Here is a 24,502-nt window from a genome sequence, read left to right on the forward strand (position 1 = left end):
TATGAAACTTTTAGTCTTCATATCTAGCAATGAAGCAGAGCTTACCCTTTTTTTTTTAACCTTTTTTTCTTTTTTTCTGTTTTTTTTTTTTTTTTTTAAGAGACAAGGTCTTGCTCTGTTGCCCAGGCTGGAGTGCAGTGGCACACTCATAGTTCACTGTAACCCCAAACTCCTGGGCTCAAGTATTCCTCCCACCTCAGCCTCCTAAAGCAATGGGATTGCAGGTGTGAGCCACTGCACTTGGCCTCCCTTTACAAATTTTTAAGTAGAAAGAAGTATATGGAGTACAGCGCTTGACTGAAGGAATCATCAAACCTGTCCCAAATTCTTAGTTTCTCTACCATCTCCTTCCCTGCCCCCACGTCCCTTTCCTCTTCTAAGCTATAAGGCATTTTAATTGGATCCTCCTTGTTCCTTGATGTTGAAAGCAGTAAAGAGTCAAGAAGCAATTGTTTTACTGTTTTTAAAAGGAGCAGAAAAATGATTGAGAGGCCAGTCTCTGCCATTAATAGCTATGTGACAATTAGTGATACCAGTCAATTAAGTATATTTTATTTATGTATTAATCAGCTGGGGTCTGGATAGAGAGTATATTTCTTGATAGACATGAAAAATGTTTTTTTAAACAAGATTATTATATTTTGTAAGCATTATTTTATGACAAAAAGATTTTTTTAAATGCAGAAAGTAATTATTGCTGGACTGGGATCAGACAAAGTACTTGTTCAAAAATTCTGATGTAGAATATGTTAAGATTCACAAAATAGTTTCTCTGAACCATGCCCTGAGATGATGGAAACAGCTCACATTCATTCCAAAGCTGGATTTCTATGTATTTGTTGTAATGGGATTTTACCTGTAAGAGCAGAAAAAAATTTATAAATCAACATTTGTTAATATCAAATTCTAACTTGATTTTGCTTGTTTGCTGTGAGTATTTAAAAATTATACACTGGCAACTTTGTTACCTATGCTACTAACTAATATTTTATTTTATAAAAGTTCACAATTATTTTTCAGTAGCAACTTTTTAGAAGCCAACAGCCGAGTGACAGTTCTATATTTTATTTTTATATAGTGTATTTCATAATTTCACTGGTATCACAGCTTTCCTCTTGCAGTACAACTTATGCTCAAAATCATCACCCAGATGTATTTTGCTATCTATATTTTACAAAAGTGACAGATAAATAGCAAATATTTATGAGGTAACCACTATGTGCCCAATATTATGCTAGGTGCTATGAAGGTACAAACTATATAAAATAGAGTCTACTCAGATATAGTCACCTTTGGAGTTTACAAGTAAGAGTTAAGTGAAAACATGCAAGCATTAAATATTTAGAGATGAAGATAATATACGAGAGTTGCCTTGCAAACTCTTGTTTGTTCTGCAAGACTTTGGCTAGAATGTGCTCCTCTAGGAAGCATTCCTCTCAAACTCCCAAGTTAGCTTAAATATCTTTCTGGGTTTTTATAGTATCCCAGTTACGCCTTCATATCTTGTTTTATCACAGTGTTAGAAATGGCTTGATGTTTTTACTTATTCTTCACTAACTGTAAGCTAGTCAGAGCAAGGAGCTTTACTTATTACTCATAATTCCTCTAGCTTCTCTTAACTCTGCATTTGAATTAAATGAAGTACAAATTTTAGAATATGCATAGGCGCATTAGAAATTCCACAAAGGGACAGTGCAAGTGTTTTTAAGATGGAGAAAACAAAAGCTTCATAGGAAGAATAGGATGTGAACTACACCTAGTTGGTGAGAGAAGAGAAGAAAATCATTAGTAATTTGTGCAAAAATAGCTTGAGGGAAAGGAAAGATGTGAGTGAGCATGGTGGGAGGAAGATAATGAGGAGGAGAGCGTCTTAGAGGATAGGATGGAGAAGGTGGAGCCAGGTTATTAGTAGCCTCAGTGTCGCGTGGATTCGTGTGAGGCCTTATAGTTCCCACACCCTGTAGGGGCCCTTACTAGGTTTTTCTCTTGAATACGTGAGTGGTATAACAACTATGTTTTGAAAATATTGATCTTATGGAAGTCTGGCCCCATGAATAGATTGAAAGAGGCAGAGAGTAGAGGAAATTCCACTAAGGAGGGTTCAGTCATATAGATCTCAGCAGGGACAGGGACCTGAACTTGGGATTGTGGCAATGGGAATAGAGCAAGGGAATAAGTACGCAGCTAAGAAGAAGGGCTCGATGCCTACATGACTGGAGATCAAAGAGAAGGAATCAAGCTGATTGTGTTTTGAGCCTAGGGAATCTGGATAAAGTCATTTTTTTCAGTGCAAGCCAGAAAAGCAGTCAACTTAAGTAAATGGATTTCAGTTTGAGGCACACAAGCAAGGTAATACTGGAGTAACCAAGTAGAAATATTAGTTTGAGAACATGGGACATGGAATTTGATAAGATGATGGAAGTTGTCAGCATTCAGAGAAGAAAATGAAGTTCTGAAAAAGGAGGATGATCTCTAATAGCATGTGTGGTAAAAGGTTAGGACTAATCTCTGTTGGCCATATGCTGGGAGAGAGACAGGAAGGGGCCAGTAAGTGAAACAAGAAAGTAATCAGCGAGGGAGAAGGGTTTAAAATGGAGGGTTTTAAGATGTTTTTAAGATGGAGAAAACAAAAGCACAATATGGCACAGTGTGGGTTTTCTCATAGTAAAGGGGGAGACTTTACTATGCATAGTGCCAGATGTTACTAAGAAGTCAGGAAAGGTAAGCCCTTAAAAAAAAATCATAGTTATTTAAAGAAATATTGTTTAAATTCCTACAGGACTTTGGATAACATGCAGAAGTAGTTCAGGTATCTTGTTTAGCATTAAGGAAGTGAGAGTGTGCTTGTGTTGTTAGCTTCATCTTGTCATATACCCAAATTTTGTGATACCTCAAAATGCAGAGACTGAAAATGTACATAAATGTACTTTAATGAGATTTCTCAAAGTGAGTTATTGTTTGGAGTTGGTTAACTCTGTATCATGTATTTCCATCCTCTTTAATGTTGGCTAAATGTTTGTTAAAGAAAAGTAGTGGAAAGGAAGATATGTGAAAAACAATTAGATGTCACCTTCTTGTAAGTCACATTGACCTTATTCAATACCAAGTAATCATTAGACTTTTAATTTTACAGAACAGCAAATTTGCCACGGGGAGGTTTAAGACCAATGGATCAACTATATAAACTGTACTAGCACTAGGTTTTTGCATGCTCTTCAGAGGAAATGCTTTTCCTTGTGTCTATGCATTAATCGTTTACCTTTCCCAGAGTTTTGTAATGTTTAATTCCAGTGCTTCAGGGGTTGTGTTTTTATGTGCAAATTTAATAGGTGGAGTTGGGGGTGTGGGCAGATATAGGACAGAATTAGAGAGAATGCTTCTGTTGGTTTTGTGGTGGTGGTTTTGTTGTCTGGTGTATAATCATAAAAGCTAAAGAACATTTGTGCTTTAAATCCTATGGATCACACAAAAAATCTAATGAGAAAAGCCCTATCTTTTGATTGCTAAGCTATGTTTATAAAAAATGTATTCTTAGTCTTCACCTTGTTTATTCTGTCATTAACAATTTTTATTTAGAACACATGCTGATTCTGCAAAATTCACCTCTTCTGAAACAGACTGCAATGATAACGTCCCTTCTCATAAAAATCCTGCTTCCTCCCAGAGCAAACATGGAATGAATGGCTTTTTTCAGCAGCAAATGATATACGACTCTCCACCTTCACGTGCCACATGTGCTTCAGCTGACTCCAGCCTTTATAACCTGCCCAGGAGTTATTCCCATGATGTGTTACCAAAGGTGTCTCCGTCAAGTACTGAAGCAGATGGAGAACTCTATGTTTTTAATACCCCTTCTGGGACATCGAGTGTAGAGACTCAAATGAGGCATGTATCTATTAGTTATGACATTCCTCCAACACCTGGTAATACTTATCAGATTCCACGAACATTTCCAGAAGGAACCTTGGGACAGACATCAAAGCTAGACACTATTCCAGATATTCCTCCACCTCGGCCACCGAAACCACATCCAGCTCATGACCGATCTCCTGTGGAAACGTGTAGTATCCCACGCACCGCCTCAGACACTGACAGTAGTTACTGTATCCCTACAGCAGGGATGCCGCCATCACGTAGTAATACCATTTCCACTGTGGATTTAAACAAATTGCGAAAAGGTCAGCTCTAGTTGACTTCTTCTCTATTAGAGGTTAATGATAGAAAATCGATTTTTCTGAATATTTGTTCTTTTAAATGTAGTTAAATATATTATGCTACAAAATACAGTCCATTTTTTTCCAGCTCTACAGTTACCTGGAAGGGTATATGTGCATTCATGCTCTGCTAGAAGGGAAAGATAGTTGGAGTTTCTCACCCCTGAAGAAGTATGGCCTTAGTAATGCCTTCCTGCCTCAGGAAGTGTGCCCTTCTCTCTCCCACTTTCTTTTTTTTTTTTTTTTTTTTTTTTTTTTTTTTTTTTTTTTTTGAGACGGAGTCTCGCTCTGTCGCCCAGGCTGGAGTGCAGTGGCCGGATCTCAGCTCACTGCAAGCTCCGCCTCCCGGGTTCATGCCATTCTCCTGCCTCAGCCTCCCGAGTAGCTGGGACTACAGGCGCCCGCCACCTCGCCCGGCTAGTTTTTTGTATTTTTTTTTTTTTTTAGTAGAGACGGGGTTTCACCGTGTTAGCCAGGATGGTCTCGATCTCCTGACCTCGTGATCCACCCGTCTCGGCCTCCCAAAGTGCTGGGATTACAGGCTTGAGCCACCGCGCCCGGCCCTCTCTCCCACTTTCTATAATCCTGGGTGGATAGGCCCTCTGTTGGGACAGAAGCGCAGGAAATGGACCAGCCACAAAGCCTCTCCGAGTCATACCCTTTCCTGTATTTGTGTGCCATTATGGCCGCTTCTAAGTCACATCTGTTGGGCTCTATTTCCTTCCTTCCTATATAAGCAGTTTTTGTGTTGTGTCTGACAGGTGATATTCTGTTCTAGTCAAGCCATTCTGCTTTCTCTTTGATTTTTACTTGTGTTTAAAGAGCTGAATCTTCTTTCCCCTTATCACTACTACTTCACTGTTAGTGAGTATACTTTCCTATACTGTCTCCTAGAGTCTGAACCAAAAGTTACAGACCTTGAGAGGAGAAGAGAAAATGAGTCTGGGTGATTCTCTGAGATTCTCAAAGTCCTAAAAATAGAAAGCTAAAGTTTTTAATGCACATATTCTAAATACTATGTGCTAAAATTTCTATATTTTGTGGTAGAGTTTTCCCCAGCTATCTCCAAGAAGATAAATATTTAATGTATTTGTGATTACTACTTAAATCAGTACTTATTTCACCATTCAATAACAATTTCTAACTCCTTTCTTGAAGTGACTGTATAACCTAGTTAGTGAGATGTAAGTTAGGCCCAAGGTGGTGCAAACAATGAGAAAATAGAGGTGTTTCTCTTCATCTTTAGATAACCTATCTTATCCCAGACTTAGACATTCACTCACACTCAAAATTAGATATTGGTGTTGGTTAGCATAGGAGTGAGTGTCTGCATTTTCTAGTGGTTTAATATGCCGATTCAAGATACAATTCTATGAGCATCCTTTTTAAAATCTATGTGTGTGCATGTGTGTCTGCATATGTATGATGAGAGAAAGAGAATAGGTCATCCCAGTGACCCTGACAGCTGGCAAAGATGGGAAGAAATGTTGATAGTTTGTTCTTTATTTTAGATGCTAGTTCTCAAGACTGCTATGATATTCCACGAACATTTCCAAGTGATAGATCTAGTTCACTTGAAGGCTTCCATAACCACTTTGTAAGTATAATTGACCTTGGCATCATCAAGTGTATTTCATTGTCTAAATCTTCATAATTAGTGCCATGGGACTAAGTGATATCATGAAATAAAAGTATGCTGAGATCCATATGAATGGGTTTGACTTACAATTGTGTTTTCATGTGTAACAAGAGTTTTTATTAAACTAAATATATATGTGTTTTAGAAAGTCAAAAATGTGTTGACAGTGGGAAGTGTTTCAAGTGAAGAACTGGATGAAAATTACGTCCCAATGAATCCCAATTCACCACCACGACAACATTCCAGCAGTTTTACAGAACCAATTCAAGAAGCCAATTATGTGCCAATGACTCCAGGAACATTTGATTTTTCCTCATTTGGAATGCAAGTTCCTCCTCCTGCTCATATGGGCTTCAGATCCAGCCCAAAAACCCCTCCCAGAAGGCCAGTTCCTGTTGCAGACTGTGAACCACCCCCCGTGGATAGGAACCTCAAGCCAGACAGAAAAGGTAAGGAGAGCATGGCAAAGTAAAAGGCTTGGGGAGTGCCAAGTTAGATCTATTTTTAACTGCCATTAAATCCAAAACAGAATTTGGACTAGAAATTCTGAAATATTTCATAGTTCCATAGCCATCAACTTATTTAAGCAAAGCAGTACTGCCTTTTATAAATTAATAGTTACTATATCACATGTTGATGTGAGGTGATATTTATAAGTCTCCTATCTCTAGAGCAGAGGTTACAGCTAAAATACTCATAGAGTGAGCGGACAACTGGGGAGAATCAGAAGAAACTGGACTGCCCTGGCCCCATCTAATGGGATTAACTAACCTACTCAGCTACAATCCTTTGTTGACTTGTGAAGTGATGCACCCATTCAGGCAAATCTTCTGGTATTTCAGGAGAAGCCAGAGATTTCAGATTTTATATGTATTATCTCTCGATTTTTAAAGTTCTATCAACTAATTTAATTATTTTTAAGCAAATATTGCAGGCCAACCCAAACACTTCTGCAAGCTAGATAATGGCCTTCAGCCGCTATTGAGTAACCTCTTCTCTAGAGTATATAATATCAAATCAGACTTAAGATTATTAATGTATTTGTCATAATTATTTAAGAATAGTGAGACTGTATAATCTTTCCATTCTGTTCCTATAACAACTTCTTAAGAATTACTTTGCCTTTGCTGGGGTAATAAATGCTTCTAGTCTATCTTTTTTTTTTCATGCTGGCCTGCATAAGTAACATTAAGTTCTGAGGTAACATAGTTTGTTAAGAAGTCTGTAAAGGAAACTGTTCAGCCAAATTGGGTAATATCTACCCAGGTTTTTAAAATTGGGGTTTAAGTGGTTAAAACACAGACAATTTGATTTGTTGCACTATGCTGTTAGTGTGGCTTAATCCTGACAACCAAGTAAATTCGTGTAAATGTAAACGTGATGAATGATACAATATCTGGCTTACCTAAGGGTGTTTCAGCGCATTTGAAAACTCTCCTGCTATATGTAGCTTTTTAAGACCGCATAATGTTTGTGTCAGTTTCTCCTTAACCTGGGCTTAGATAATTAATAGTAGTTCTAATTAAGTCCTGGTTGTGAGGAAAAGAGACTGAGGCTCAGAGTATCTTAAGAAAAAGGATTTGGTTTTGTTTGTAAGTAAAGATAACCTCCTTGTTTCAATAGGAGGTTAACCTCCTTCAACAAGGAGATTATCAGGAACTGAGGCAATTCCAGGGGACTGTTGCTATGTCCTTCTCTCTCTGTGCATTTCTGTTTTACAGGAAATCTTTGCATCTGGTTTGTTCTCTTTTGCATTCTTACCTTCTTTTCTGTTTTCTTTTCTGATTCTTTTCTGTTTCTTACTCTGTATCCCCTACTTAAATGGATTCTGCTTTCCAAGAGCTTTGGCCTCCAATGCTCCCCTTCTGTGGCCTCAATTCTGCCTCCTAGCTCCTTTTTAGGTGCCCTTGCAGCTTCTGCATCAGCTTCTCATTGCCTTACTTATTATTTACTCACTTTAGATTGCTTAGAGATTATGTGATTGGTCTATGTGTGTCACACCCACGACAACCCAGTCTGCCCCAGGCAGCAGGGCTGTGATTGTGATGTGGATCTCAGAAAGGATGTGAGCATCAGAAACTCTCTATTGGATAATGCTTCCTTTTGTTTTTCTTTTTCTTTGTCTCTAAATCTATTTTAGACACTACTGGTCATTTTCTTTGCATATAATTTGCAAAAATATGTTTGGACATGTATAGCTTTATAATTGGTTCACACAGATCACTGAAGGATTGAGATACAAGTGTCATGAACTCTTTGAAATATTGAATATCTTTTTTAATGTTAAACTGGTGCTTTCCTTGTTTTCCAGTAACGAGTGCATGTTAGTGGCAGATCTCTACTTTTCAACTCCAAACCTAACAGTTTTATATTTTGAGGTCTCGCATAAATGTGGAGGGAGTAAGATTTGGGTGAGGGTGCAAAGCTCTTAAATCCTACCTCCCTTGCTCCTCTGCTGCTCTTTTCTCCCCTTGAGCTCTGTAGAACACAGTTTGAAAACTCCAGTATATTTCACAGTTGTGATTCCATGCGGTAAGCATAATATGAAATCAGGAAACATCCTTGTTTATAAGTTAGAAAAGACCTGAGATCATAGTGATTAGCTTTTAGTATCCTCTAAGTCTGATATCACTCATGTGTCCCACATTATTATGATATACGTTTTATGTATATATCGCAATATATACTACATATCATGTATACTGCATATTTTATAATTATACATCCCTGTGTATTTAGTGAAAGTACTATTATTCTAGTACACTAGAGACTAACCGCACTAGTTCTTTAATGTAAAGGAACTTAATAGAACAGAACAAAGTAGCTTCTTAGTTATTTCTAGAGATTGTGTTCATTCTTTTAAAATTTAACTGAACTGATCAGAGACTATCGTGAGTTCATTGGCCACATTATTTATTTGGCATGTTTGCTTAGATACAAAATGAACTAAAAAAGAGCACCCAGATTGAAATACCCATATAATTTTTGCTAGAATCAAGAATAGACTCAGCAAAACAGTAAAGAGGTTCCTAAAGTCATAGTATTCAAAAAAATTTGCTTTTCTTTAGTACTATTCTACTTTTTAAATAGTTATGATACAGGAGAGGAGGCTTGAGAATGTATTTAACATTACAAGGCAAACTTTGTAAACTCACTTTACAAAGTTATGACTTCATAAACTCACTTTACAAAGCTATAACTTCAAGAAAAACACATTTTAAAATCCAAATTCAGATCTCAAAGCAGTTTACCCACAAACACTTAAACGAAAATAATGTCTCATTTGGTCCTATAATTTTTCTCAGTATTCATAGCATCAGGTGAATCTATTTTCATTTCAAATTTCATGACATCAGATAAATGACTTAATCTATTATTTCAGTATTTCTTATGTAAAACTCATAATAAGCAAATCTAATTCTATCAAATATGGCTTGATTAGTTTCAGAGCTCCATATAACTAGTTCATTGCCCTGTATGTCTGGTTTTTGAGATTGTCTTTGGAAGGATCTATAAGAAACCGGTAACATTCTGGTCTTCTTTATATCCCCAATTATAGATGTCAGCTGCTGTAGTTTGCGTACAGATGAACTTTTCAAATACTTCTGAGTAATTGAAGCTGCAGAAATACATAGATGTTCTGAACACTTAAACATAATTATCTTAGACCCTTTGCCTATCACCCAATTCATGATAGTGATATTTTCATCATACTGTTTCTGTCACTGTAGTGTTTGTTTTGAGCTACATGTTGTCTGTATTAATAGAAGCGTATTTTATGCATACTGTATTAAATATTGGGAAAGCAGATGAGTCACTGGAAATACAGGACAAATTATATTTTGACCTCTTGAATTGAAAAGTTTGTATTTCTGATGGAAAGGGGATTTTGTAAAGTTTGGGAAATTTATCTATCTGTTGTAACTTCTCTTTATGTCATGACATAAATCTACTATAGTTAATCGCTAAACTTATCTAAGGCCCCCTATCTCTGTCTAGTCCCTGTCCAGCATGATGCAGCAGCTGTGTGAGCCCCACGTGGTGTCTTGTGTTGTTATGTTTGGCCTTGTCCATTCATTCCTTTCTGCAACAGTCTGAACATTAATTTCTGTACTGACTTTTAAGCCAGTGCAAGGTTTTGTATGGTGTTTTTATACACCAGTTTGGTTAAAGTACCTTCAGGCTTAGATCCTTAATACTGTGTGGGGAGCATACAGAAGACTGACTAATCCTGAGAGCTTCCCTGGGTGGCTCTTTTGGCACAGTGATGGATTTGCTCTAAACGTTTTTTAAAGAGATCCTTTAAAGTTTCTGAATGTGATTAAAAATTAACATGCACTTTTTAACATTTTTATTCTTTTGTATTGTAATTTTTATTTTAGTTTCAGGGGGGTGCATGTGCAGGTTTGTTAACCTGTGTATATTATGTGATGCTGAGATTTAGGGTATGAGTGATCCTGTCACTCAGGAACCGAACATAGCACCCAATTGTTAGTTTTTCAACCCTTTCCCCCTGCCTCCTTCCCCTCTCTGGTGGTACCCAGTGTCTGTTGTTGCCATCTTTATGTCCATGTTTAGCTCTCACTTACAAGTGAGAACATGTGATATTTGGTTTTCTGGTCCTCCGTTTATTTGCTTAGGATAATGGCCTCCACCTGCATCCGTGTTGCTGCAAAGGACATGATTTCATTCTTTTTATGGCTGTGTAGTATTCCATGGCGTATATGTACCACATTTTCTTTATCCAGTCAACTGTTGATGGGCACCTAGGTTGATTCCATGTCTTTGCTATTATAAACACTGCTGCAGTGAACATGCAAGTGCATGTGTCTTTTTGGTAGAAAGATTTTTTTCTTTTGGATGTATACCCAGTAATGGGATTGCTGGGTTTTATGGTAGTTCTGTTTTAGTTCTTTGAGAAGCCTCCAAACTGCCTTCCACAGTGGCTGAACTAATTTACATTCCCACCAACAGTATATAAGCATTCCCTTTTCTCCACAGCCTCCCAAGCATCTGTTGTTTTGACTAGTAATAGCCGTTTTGACTAGTGTGAGATGGTATCTCATTGTAGTTTTGATTTGCATTTCTCTGATGATTAGTGATGGAGTATTTTTTTAATATATTTGTTGGCCACTTGTATGTCTCATTTCTAGATGTGTCAGTTCATGTCTTTCATCCATTTTTTAATGGGGTTACTTGTTTTTTGCTTGTTGAGTTTCTTGCAGATTCTGGATATTACCCCTTAGTCAGATGCATAGTTTGTGCATATTTTCTCCCATTCTGTAGGTTGTCTGGTTACTCTGTTGATAGTCTCTTTTGCTGTGCAAAAGCTCTTTAGTTTAATTAGGTCCCACTTGTCAATTTCTGGTTTGTTGCAATTGCTTTTGAAGACTTGGTCATAATGTCTAGTTTCTTGAGGGTTTTTATCAGAAAGAGATGTTGGATTTTATCGAAAGATTTTACTGTGTATATCGAGATGATCATATATTTTTTGTTTTTAATTGTTTACATGGTGAATCACATTTATTGATTTGTATATGTTGAACCACTTTGCACCTTAGGAGTAAAGCCTACTTGATCATTAACATGCTTTTTAAAAACTACATGTATACAATAATCAGTGTTTGGAGAATGTATGAGTAATACCAGTACATGTAACTAAATTTTGATAAGCAAGTATTAAAGTTTAACTCTTAAGTCAAGCTTTGGGTTAGATTTGTTACCATTTAAAGGAAATAAGTATGGAGTGCATTTTTACAGGATAGCCTTAACATGGGGTTTCTTCCTCTCAATATTCTCTTGGCTTCAAAGTATAATTATCATTATTACATTTCTCTTTATACCATGAGACCATTAAAATGTATAACAATTTTTCACTTCTCTGCCTTGATTACTTTCTGGAATTAACAAATGATAATGTGAATTACTTTTACTCTTTCTTGATTTTGGAGATGCTTACTGGAAGTAGTAGAATAATCTGCAAAACTTTTGGAAGAGTAAAAAATTTAGGCTTAAAAAAAGTTTAGTCTTTGTAAAGCCTGTAATAATACAGAAAATAGAATGTCTACTTTGTGTGGGATTTATGTAAGTAGTTACCTATTAGAATAATGCATTAATAGATCACATCTGTTTATTTGAAATATGACCTCGCATGACTGCCTTGACTGTATTTGAGATGACCGACTTGAAATACCCTTAGAATTTAGTTCTTCCCTTTTTCCATTTAAATGACAAGCAAAAATGACTGGGCACAGTGGCTCAGCCTGTAATCCCAGCCTTTGGGGAGACCAAGGTGGGCAGATCACCTGAGGTCAGGAGTTTGAGACCAGCCTGACCAACACTGGCGAGACCTGTCTCTAGTAAAAATACAAAAAAAAAAAAATCCAGGCATGGTGGCACGTGCCTGTAATCCCAGCTACTCGGGAGGCTAAGGCATGAGAATTGTTTGAACCTAGGAGTTGGAGGTTGCAGTAAGCTGAGATCGTGCTACTGCACTCCAGCCTGGGCAACAGAGCAAGACTCCATCTCAAAAAAAAAAAAGACAAGCAAAAATGTCTTTTTTGTGTGTGTGAGATTGATCAGATTAAACACCACTAGCTTTAAGAGAGAGCCAGTTCATTAACATTCATACAACACAGATTTAAGCACCTATCGGTTACAGGATATAAATTCTCCAAACAAGGAAAAGGTTGCTCCCCTGAAGAAGCTCACCCTCTAGGAGAGGACTTGGAGAAGTAAACACATTATCATAATTACCATGGAAGGGGCTGTGGTTGAAGTAAACTCTTGGCACTATTAGGGAAGCTCCCCTGAGGAAATTCTGAGAGTGTGAGTGGCAATTAAATGATGCTAGGGGAGGGCAGCCTGGCAAAGTATCTTCTCCTTAGAATAAACAACATGCCCAGGCCCTTTAAAAAGAGGGGAGATGAGACAGGCCCAGAGTCGTGGGGAGGTAGGTGGGCGGGCAAAAAGGAGGGAGGAAAGTACCAAAGGAGGGACGAATGCCAGATGCCTTGTAGTTGCCTGATCCTGAAGGAGTTATAATTTATGGTAATGAGTTTGGACTTTATTCTGAGTGCACCATTAAAGTATTTTATGCAGGCACATAACATAATCAGGTTGGCCCTAGAAAGCTCATTCTGATTTAAGAATACAATAGAGAAAATAATTGTATTCTTTAATGTAAGATGTTATAAAAATCACTTTTCTTTCTCAGAGAGTGCTTTGCCCAGTTTTCCAAAATCCAGGGTTCTTGAAGCCTTTGTTAAGACAGGATCAAACAGGAAAGGCATAGCAAAAGTCCCCCTGTCTGGCTCCCTCAACTTGGGGAACTTACAGTGATTTTTGGAAGTTTTGAGGCACTTGGAGCATAAGCGGAACTCATATAGCCATGCAGTGCGAGTTCATCACTTTCAGAGAAACAAAACAGGTAAATGAAGTGCTCATTTTTTAAAAAAGATATCAGACAAACAATTTTTTATTTTCTGGTGTGAATGTCTGATGCATGTCAGGGCCTTCATTTTAAAAGAGCACCCTGCTCTTTGCTGCTCTGTTTCTTAGGGTTGTATGAAATGTTGGTGCTACATTAAGACTAGCTTTACATTTGGCCTTGACATCAGTGTTTGCACAGAAAGATTTTATGCAGTTTGCAAGGCTATTTTCTTTCTTTCTCTTTTAGAGACGGGTTCTCACTATGTTGCCCAGGCTGGTCTCAAACTCCTGGGCTGAAGTGATCCTCCTGCCTCAGCCTCCCACAGTGTTGGGATTACAGGCTTGAGCCACGGTGCCTGGCCTGCAGTGCTGTTTTCTTTGGCATACTTGGGGACAATTCCTTAGAATCAAAATTGTCTCTTTTTTTTTTGAAAGGCTTTAGCTTTTAAGGGTTTAAAAGTGTCCTCCTCTATGAGAATTCACGTGATACAAGAGAGCAGAGCAAAGGGAGGGTATGAATCATATGCTGCATGCTCTTCTAGATGGCATATATTTTCTAGTTAGCGTGTTTTCAGTTTTTTCTTTTAAAAACCATTAAAATAATTTACAGTGATGAGGTTACAGTGTATAGCAGTATATTAGAAAAATGTTAGACCAAGAATACAAAAAGCCAGAATTCATTTCTGGTAATACTATTAACAACCACTCCTTCCCATTAAATGACATTGGACAAATCCATTGACTTTTCTTCACATAAATTTTCTTATTTTAAAATGTAAAATTAGATCATCTCTAATCGTACTCCCAATTAGGGAGCAGATCACATGATCAAGAGATTGACATTAACAACCCTCCTAAGAATTAAAGCACAGATAGAAATTTCCCCAGTTGTCAGTGCTCTTCACTAAATTATGTTGCACTCTTTGTTCAAACCAAGTCTAGCAAAAGCCAAGTTGTAACTGCCTTGGACTTAAAGGTTCAGGTTCACATGAGTTCTCTGTTTACTCTCAGAATTTGAGAATCACCAAAGTTGTTTTATTTTTGCCTTTGCTTTAATATTCTTATTTCTTATTATCTATTTTCATACTTTTCTTCAGCAATCAGTAAAACATTGGCCTATACAGGCAGTAAAGGAGGAGAAAAGGCTAAGACAGGCCTCCTTACACCTTGGACTTTTTTTCTCCTTTCTCTCAAGTAATATAGGGCTATTCTTTGGGTATGATTTTCATGTCTGTCTGGAACATAAATGTCAAATTGAGTTTGAAAGCATAGAGAAATCAAGCTAACAAAATGCCTAAGTGACATAGTACAATTCAGTGCAACATTTCCACATTGTAGCTACTGCCCTAAAATTAACCTTAAGCTTTACACAGAGTAGAAAATACATGTAAATTTTATAAATGCATTTTTAAAAATCTCAATATGATTATATCATATTGTTCTATTAAGAAAACCAAGGAATACCCTAGAAAAGGAGTATCCTTTTAGTACCCACCCCAGAAAAAAAGGTAATGGAGATGAGGAAGAACTTGAGTGAAAGGCTTACTGATTTCATGCATCTGATTTTGGTTCATACGAGTCTCCTTGGAACATATGACATCTTTAAAAATTACTTAATCCACATTATCTTCATCATTACAATCACTTACATTTTATATATGTTTTCACTGTTACCAAGAGGAAATTACTGGTCATGAAGGTAAACCCTTCAGAGAAATGTAACGATTTTACATCTCTGATGTTGGAAGTACTTAAAATTTAGTTGAGATAACTTACTATATACAAAAGCAAAGTAATACAAATACTCTTCTAAGAGTAACTATAGTAAAGACTGTAGGTTTGAAATAAGGATATGGGATGAAGAACATGAACCCTCTCTCTAGATGCACAGGATTTAAATTCTGGCTCTACCAGTCATCATCTGTGTGACTCTGGGCAAGTTACTTAAGTTCTATAAACCCCAACCAGCTTGGTGATACAATTATTAAAATCTCTTTTAAATTGTACCTTCCTGACATGGTTGTTGAGAGGTGTTAGCATGTCTAATACCTAAGAACTTCTCAATAAATGTTCATGATTGATAATTAAGTGTAATGGAATTTCTCTGGGCAGTCTTAGAGAATGTGTTCTAACTTGAGCTTTGTGTAGAAATTAAAGTCACTGATTGATAAAGCAGTGATGGATATTAATAGTAAAAGAATGTAGAAAAGGGCTGAAATTTTAAAGATGTACATGAGAAATAGAGAATGGTCTAGCCAGAGCAGAGCACAATTCAAGGGAAGAATGTGATGTAAACACATCCGTAGTTTATTCTTGTGGCATTTCCATATCTCCATGACTTCTCCAAATAAGTCATATGTATTCTGTGTTCTTGTCTGTAAAATCATTGCTATCTTGAAATGTAATTCATTGAATAGAACACTCGAAAGTTGCTGGATACTATGTTGCACTTGTTGAAGTCAGAATAGAAATACACAGATGAATCTTTAACATTTTATTTGGGAAGCAAGACTGCAATTTGAGATACACAGACCAAGTGGTCTTTGTTATGTCTGAAGAACAAGGAGGAGGTTGGGAGTTTTATTAGAAAGAGAAATCTTACATATTATTTTAAAAGAAAGCTCACTGGCACTAGAGAATTTCTTGGGAACTGGCAAGATCTGACTGGTGAATGATGGTGGTAGGTGAAACCAGTTTTAGAGTCATGGCAAGTCATTTCAGCAGCGACTACATAAAACCGGTCTTAGGGTTGCAGCAGGCCGTTTCAGCACCAGGGGTTGTGGAAATGTTAATTCTTGGATCAGCTGCTCTGTGCCCTGAGTGCTTTTTCACCCCGGCCCTCAACCCTAATTTAGTTGGCTACAACAAGAATGACCCAATTTGTATAATCAACTTTCACACACCTTTCTCACATAATGGACCTTTAATGGCTGCTATCTTTCTTCTGTCCTTTTCAGTTTGAAAATCATTCTCCTAGCTAGAGAAGACTAAAGCAAGATAGGAGTTGAGTTTCTGTTGCTTTTTTTTTTTAATCTATTATTAGTTTTTCTTCCCAAACACGTTTGTTCTTGCCTTGTTTCTCTTCCTCTAGGAATAGGTTTTTAAAAGACCCTCCATGTAATTTTTCATAGGCCGTGAGCATTCTGGATTATATCATCACACAAGCATTCACACAGGCTCGGGTAACTTTCTCATTGGCCTTGACTCCCTGCTCCTTCCATTTCAGTCCTTCCCATTTTAAAAGCTCTTTTTGTTGTCATACTGGGAAATTATTAGCATTTTGAGACCAAATGCAGATGCTCAAAGGGGATGGACTACATAACTGAGAATTTGTACCTAAGGATCCAGGAAATGGTGTCATTACTAAGGGCGTTGGAGGTGGAAAATGGCATTGGTTTGGAGGAGAAACAATTAGTTTCAGCTTCAGAAGGATAATTGGAGATGACCTGTCAGGCAGTTGGAAGGTAGAACTAGAGAAAAAGGTGAGAAACCATAACTTGGTAAGATGTAGCAGTCATGTGACCTTGATTATTTAACCACAAACATAGATAAGATACTGGGGGTGCAAAGCTGAGAAACGCAAAGAGTGACCACTGGGAGATAACTGGTGAAAAAAATCAGGAGGGAGCTGCAGAGCTAATGAAAACAGATCCTTCAGAAAAGGAGGAGTGTGTCTCACACATTAGGTCAAGACCAGCAAACCAAAAGTAGTTCTAAGAGCATTTTGTAATTAAACCTGACATCACTGATGTGTCAACTCTCTATGGCATTCACGTTGACATCCCCCCAAGCCACATCTGTAAATCCAGAGTAGTATCAACTATAGACATAAGTGTAGGAATGAGCACATTTCTTCTTTCCTCTACTTGGGTTCCTTAGTTTGTGACTGTGTAGCACAGAGTGCTGCAAGATCTCCAGCCACAATGAAGAGTTCAAAACTGAACTCCAAGCAGCTCCAACATAGTATCCAGCTGAATTTCCTAAAATTCTCTGTATCCCTAAAGGTCTGGAAAGGTAAGACAATGTGGTATAGAACAGGAGTGCCACACCAGCAAGTGGCAGGCTAGAGGAAGTCTTAACTCTGCCTCCGGTTAAAGCGTAACCTGAACAAATCACTTAACCGCTTTCTTTGGGTGAATCTCATTCATAAAATGAAGAAACTAGATTTGTAAGGGCCTTTCACTCCAAAATAATCATATTATTTTAATACTAAGACTTACCCTCTGCCTCTGTTTTTTTTTTTTTTTTTTTTTGAAGGGTAGCACACTATTTGGGGGAGTTTAAAAAGTCATCGTAGCCGGACGCAGTGGCTCACGCCTGTAATCACAGCACTTTGGGAGGCTGAGGCAGGCAGATCACGAGGTCAGCAGATCGAGACCATCCTGGCTGACACGGTGAAACCCCGTCTCTACTAAAAATACAAAAAATTAGCCGGACGTGGTGGCGGGCGCCTGTAGTCCCAGCTACTCAGGAGGCTGAGGCAGGAGAATGGAGTGAACCCAGGAGGCAGAGCTTGCAGTGAGCTGAGATCGCACCACTACCCTCCAGCCCGGGAGACAGAGCGAGACTCTGTCTAAAAAAAAAAAAAGTTGTCGTCTTCCTTTGCTTTAGAAAAGGGTCCTGCCAGTGTGGGCCCTGGGTTAGGGAGTTTTAGGGGTAGGGAGTGAATCTTGCCCAAAATTTTAGTATTTACCTTTTAAAATCAGGCTGCCTCATTTCTGAATAAACTGAATGTATTGTCTCACTTAGAAAATTGGTTAGGAAATTTTTATTTTTTATAACCTCTACAGAATTATATTTTAAGAAGCTTTGAGATTTCGATAGGTAAGGTGCTAGATATCAGCATTTAACCAGCAAATTCTGATTCTGCCACCTAATAGATGTCAACTCAACTTTGTAAATTCCAAGAAAAAAGAAAATTTAGTGCCACTAATAATGGAGTAGCTTAAATCACTGATTCAAATGATACTGCAACTCTGGCATCCAGGCTTCTAATAGGAAAGATGCCTTTCATAGGCTTTTCAGCAGTGCTTTTATGTGGCAGACATTAAATGAAAGGAAGACAGTGGTAACTGAATTTATGCTTTCATATACTTAATTAAACTGAATCTAGGCAATCAGTATAACCAGAATCTAAACATCTAATTCTTGCAGATGAAGCCATTGGGCAACGAGTTAGTATCCAGAGGAAAGAAATGTTGGTCTTGTATTGGTTTTAGATTAGTAAATATAGTAGTGGCCACTTGCTTCTCTAGAAGAGTCTTGGTTAGGAGGTGCAGGAAAAGATTAAGGTTTTAAAAACATCTAGGCCGGGCGCGGTGGCTCAAGCCTGTAATCCCAGCACTTTGGGAGGCCGAGACGGGCGGATCACAAGGTCAGGAGATCGAGACCATCCTGGCTAACCCGGTGAAACCCCGTCTCTACTAAAAAATACAAAAAACTAGCCGGGCGACGTAGCGGGTGCCTGTAGTCCCAGCTACTTGGGAGGCTGAGGCAGGAGAATGGCGTAGGCCCCGGGAGACGGAGCTTGCAGTGAGCTGAGATCCGGCCACTGCACTCCAGCCTGGGCGACAGAGCGAGACTCCGTCTCAAAAAAAAAAAAAAACATCTCTACCAAATTAGAAAAGTAATATTACAAGGACGTAGGCCTTCAGGCTTTCATATGAGATACCAGATTTCAAAGAAAAGAAAGATGTAATTGAGATCTGACTAGGGTATTCTACAAATTTTTTATTTGATCCAGTTTTCTAAGACATGTTAGAAGAAAGACTAACATGGCACATATTTTCCCTCTGTTCCCCCAAATGAAGATAACAACTAACCAGGCTGATTATCGCACTAAAATCCTACCATCTTTTATACCTCCTTGCTGCTTACATCATTGCATGTAAATTCCTCTTTTCCATTGTGCTGAGCATGAGCATGAATTTTATGTGTAGCAAGACTGAAATATTCTCCACAACAAACTTCTGTTCATGCTTTTAGATGTAACATTTTTGCACAGGGCTCTGTTGCTTTTTATACAGAATCCATTTTCCAATTAATAAATAACATTATATTAAGAGAGTCTTCTTTTTACCAATTAGGTCAAAGTCCTAAAATTTTAAGACTCAAACCCCATGGTTTAGAGCGAACTGATTCACAAACCATAGGTGACTTTGCTACAAGAAGAAAGGGTATGTACTTTAGCACCGCATGTGGTATGGGGCACTGGGAATTTATTTTGTAATGTTCTTTTTTTTTTCTAAAAGAAAGAAGAACTTTAAATACTATTGCTGTTGTAAATGAAACTTTCCAGCACATTATTTCTAAAGTGAATGCTTCCCACGTATGCCATTAACAACAGCATGTTAAATATTTGATATGTGATATTCAGACTTGTCCTTTTGCATTATTCTTTTAACTTTTTAGACAACATTTTATCCTTTAAATTTGTGAACTGTTTGTGATTTTCTGTTGTCTTCTGTCTTTATGTATATGTATTCTGTTCTGACACAGAAGAATCATTTCCATGGATTAATTGTGCCATTATTTAAAATCTGACAGCTAAACTGCTATTAGCCTTTGGGTGTCAAAAAGTAAAACATTAACAGTTAAAGAAATACTTTCAGTCAGTGGAATATTCTGTATCTGTCTATTTTAAGAATATAGACAAGCAAAATGGTTTTAGTTAAAATTTAATAAGTTAATTTGGTCTTCATTATATGTGAGTTGACAAAATACTTATGAGCCTCAATGTGTATGGTCCTTTAAAATGACCATTCATTTTATAGTGTAATGGTAATTATGCCATAATTGATTAAAATTGAACATACATGGGCAAAGACTATAAATAAATCTGGAAAGATGAAATTTTTTGTTAAGAGTGGCAGAATGAAACATAACAAATATTTACCTAATATGTTTAGGTAGTCTCCTAAAATATCTAGTATTAAATAGTATTGTTTTAGTTCTTTTGCTCACTCCACAAATTTCTGAAAAAATCTCAGTTTTGACTTTACGAAAATGGCTAAGAACTCTGGTATATACTGGTTTAATTGTCTACTGCAATGTGAGGTAAATAAAGATCACTTATAAATGAAAATTATTATTAGCATTTACTTAATTGTATATAATTTAGCAAGAGATTTGTTGGTTAAATTACACTAACAATTTGAAGTAAAATAATTGTGGCCTTTTTTCAGAGTAGAGTTTGGATCTAAAGATATAAATACTGTTTCGTTTTGTTTGTTTCCAGACTGGGCATGAATTATTTTAAAAGATTTCGAACATTTTTTTGGTTTGGGGTTTTAACAAAGTTTTGTTTTTAATAGTTTCTATGCATCATTTTATATATATATATATAGTTATATACTTCAGTATTGAAGAATAGGAATGATTTTACATAGATGATTAAATTTCCTTATTGAGTATGAAATTGGTGAAATAATTTATCAAATGAAATGTATAAAGCAACTATAGAGAAACTGGGTCACATTACTCTTTCTTCATCTCATTTAGTTTATATTCATAAAACATGTACTTAGGCAACATGTTGTAATAGAGGTTTAGGCTTTGAGGTAACAATCATGAAACATTTGATTTAGCTTTTACCACTAATTACTTAGCTATGTAACCTTGGGCAAATCATGTAACATTCATGAACCTCATTTCATATATGAAACGAGGTGGTCTTAGGTTTGCTCTATCAAATATAGAGTTACAGAGAGAGAATCTTGTTTGTTTTCCAAAGTTCTGTACACTAAAAATCTCTTTTTCTCTCTTTTTTTTTTTTTCAGTCAAGCCAGCACCTTTAGAAATAAAACCTTTGCCAGAATGGGAAGAATTACAAGCCCCAGTTAGATCTCCCATCACTAGGAGTTTTGCTCGAGAGTAAGTCCTTTGTCTAAAATATGTAGTTTGTATGAATAATGTGACTATCTAGAATTGTTCATTATCCTGGAAAACATCTAGAATAGTGGTTCTCAATGGATGATCTGAAGAGCCCCCTTTTTAGGGGTTCTGTGAAGTCAAAACCATTTTCATTAATATATTAAGATGTTATTTGCTGTATTTATTCTCCTACTGAGTGTACAGTGGAGTTTTCCAGAGGTTACATGATAAGTGATGATATCATTGTGACACCCAATAGAATGTGTGTGTTTGTGTACTACTTGTGTTTTAAAACACAAGTAGTACACAAACGTGTGTGTGTACACTTGTGTGTGTATTCTAATACGGCAAAATGAATAGGTACAACTCATGTAAACAAAAATTTCTTGGGATTCTCAATAATTTTTAAGAGTGTAAAGGTTTGTGAAACCAAACATTTCTGAGGATTACTCATCTTGAAAATGTGGTCGTCTCTTGTGGAGATTATTTAACCGAGACTTATTTAAATGTATATAGGGAAATGAGAGGAATTTATGAAGTTACAAACCTACGTTGAACATATGTTCATGTTTTACGTGTGTGTGTATATATATTATGTACATTATATATTATATAATATATATTATATATTTATATTATATATATTAAAATATATATAGTTTTTTAAAAAATAGAAATTCTTGTCTTCCGTTTTATGTCTGTAACTTTCTACTTATCACCAAGTCACTGGTAGTGGGTTTTTTTTTTTTTTTGGCTTGTTTTACACAAAATATTTTGCTGTCCAAAATACACTTTTATAATACAGTTATAAATATTAGTTATGTGTTTGTGCACAAAAATTATGTCATTATAAATTTGTACAATGAATGATTGTAAACATAAGGGAATATTTCTGAAAGAATGCAGACTATCATTTTTATTTGGGGAATAATTTTAGGTGTTGTTGTCAAGGCTTATGTTTGTGATAACATGTTTCTGTAATTAGCTCTTCTAGGTTTCCCATGTCCCCCCGACCAGATTCAGTGCATAGCACAACTTCAAGCAGTGACTCACATGACAGTGAAGAGAATTATGTTCCCATGAACCCAAACCTGTCCAGTGAAGACCCAGTATGTAAAGTTTTAACTTCTCCTTTTCTGAGCAGCCCTTTTCAGTCAATTCAAGCTAGAACTGTTCTGTCTATAAATTTTATCCTCATATCTTTATATACTTAAGAAAAAGCAATAAAAGACAACTTTTTAAAAGCTTATTAAAAATAATGTCATAAACTCTAAAAACAATAAAAGGTGAAAGTAAACTGTAAATGAGTTTAAAAAAAAAAAAAAGTTCCCTGGCACAGCAGCACAGCCCTGTAGTTTCAGCTATTTGGGAGGCTGAGGTAGGAGGATCACTTGAGTCCTTGAATCCAGCGGTTTGAGGCTAGCCTGGGCAACATGTCAGCCCATATCTAATTAGAAAAAAAATAAAGTTTTCAGTTATATGTCATTTAAGAGATACTTGATTTTTGATACTCTTCAAGAAAATACACTGGCAGCATTTTATAATACAGTTCTCTAAGGCCATGTGACAGCACTCTAATGGTGAAATGGTCTTATAAATAAGTAATATACCCTTAGATAGGTGTAAAGATTAAAGAAGACCTCTTACAAATGTAACATGTTTCAGGTTGGCTATACTATCATAAAGCATGAGAATTTTCTAATGGTAGTGAGCATTTTGTTCCTCAGAAATCAGGTAGTTGCCAGAAAATACTTCAAATGTTTAAGAATACAAACCAATTTTAATTTTAAAAAATATTAGGCTTTAGCTTTTCCTTAAGTCAGATTTAATGTTTGCTTTGTTATTTGTATTTTAGTAGATAAGTATATCTGTTAGGATTACATTCCCCTCTGAATAAAAGAAAATAAATATTCGTGACTCAAGAGAGAATTTTCTTTCTTTCTCATGGAAAAGTCTTGAGATAGTCAATCCAAGACTGTTGTGGCAGCTCTGTTCCATAGACTCTTCAGGGATTCAGACCTTTTCCAGCTCTCCGGTCTGCTTTCCTTGGGTGTGGCACATATGCTCATTGGACAAGATGACGCTCCAGCCAACAGAGTCACATGCCAACTCCAGGTGGAGGAAAGGGAGAAAAAGAAGGGTATAGCCCAACTGCCTCATAAGGACAGTTCCTCAAAACTGCTGTATACAAACCATTAACCAGAACTTAGCCTGTATGGCCACACTGAGACACAAAGGAGCTAGAAAACATGGCCTTAGATCCGAGGAACAGTGAGCCCACCTGAAAATCCCATGCATATGGGAGCAGGGAGAGCAGGTATTGAGGGACAGTCAGGCCGTATCTACCAGGATAAGCAAATACTTAATGTCAGAATTTGGAATGAGTAACATTTTAGTGGCCCTATATTATTTAAAATAGCCCTATTTAGAGGTATAAAATAGAAAGCCCAATTCTATCAATGAATTGGTTTTTCATCCTTTATAGACTTTAGGCAGAACCAGGTTTCTTACAACTATATGTTGTCAGGAAACATAATTAAGTGATATGAACAACTTGATTTTGTGCTTAAATTACTTAACTTTAAAATATTACCAAATCTTAGCCAGGCACAGTGGCATGAGCCTGTAGTCCCAGCTACCCAGGAGACTGAAGCAGGAGGATCTGTTGAGCCTAGGAGTTCACACCTAGCCTGGGCAACATAGTGAGACCTCGTCTATAAAACTTTTTTAAATATCAAATTTATAAAGTATTCAAAAATAATATAATCAATATATCAATAATATTTTCACTGATTTTTCAAGGCAAGGTAATTTTTATTGACTTTTGCTTTTGTATTCACTACTTTTCAGTTTATTATTTAAGTTAATTAGTTTCCTCAGTATAGTAAGTTGACTGTAGTAAAACTAGATCCTAAATTCTCGGTCAGAGTAGATATTGTCACCTATTTCCAACTTTGGGTAGTTAAGTGAACTGTTTTTTATTGTAAAGTAGTTAGAGTATTTTCGGAGGTACTAAAGACTGTTTCTTTTTGCCCAAAATAGTAAATAGCCATAAAAAATTTGGAAAGGCCCATATAATAGGAAAGTTTAAAAATGTGATTTGTCATAGGTAAGTGTTAGATGAAGGGAAAAGATGAAAAAGAAGAGTATTACAATCAGAAATCAAAGGAAATCAAAATACAATTTTTTTTTTTTTTTTGAGATGGAGTCTTGCTGTGTCGCCCAGGCTGGAGTGCAGTGGCCGGATCTCAGCTCACTGCAAGCTCCGCTTCCCGGGTTTACGCCACTCTCCTGCCTCAGCCTCCCGAGTAGCTGGGACTACAGGCGCCTGCCACCTCGCCCGGCT

General features: G+C 36.8%; 1 protein-coding gene across 2 annotated transcripts in view; it reads left to right on the plus strand.

Moving 5' to 3' along the window:
* GAB1 (GRB2 associated binding protein 1) overlaps nt 1–24,502 on the plus strand; it is a 142,405-nt gene that overhangs the window by 105,775 nt on the left and 12,128 nt on the right. Inside the window, exons 4-9 of one of the 2 annotated variants that reach the window (XM_010356727.2) lie at nt 3,577–4,178; nt 5,726–5,811; nt 5,999–6,302; nt 19,371–19,460; nt 21,063–21,156; nt 22,142–22,265. In XM_010356727.2, coding sequence (XP_010355029.2) covers nt 3,577–4,178; nt 5,726–5,811; nt 5,999–6,302; nt 19,371–19,460; nt 21,063–21,156; nt 22,142–22,265 — 1,300 coding nt within the window. The remainder of the gene's footprint in view (nt 1–3,576; nt 4,179–5,725; nt 5,812–5,998; nt 6,303–19,370; nt 19,461–21,062; nt 21,157–22,141; nt 22,266–24,502) is intronic. The other variant, XM_010356728.2, reaches the window with a different exon arrangement.

Source organism: Rhinopithecus roxellana, chromosome 2 (assembly GCF_007565055.1).
Source record: "Rhinopithecus roxellana isolate Shanxi Qingling chromosome 2, ASM756505v1, whole genome shotgun sequence".
NCBI classification, from domain to species: domain Eukaryota; kingdom Metazoa; phylum Chordata; class Mammalia; order Primates; family Cercopithecidae; genus Rhinopithecus; species Rhinopithecus roxellana.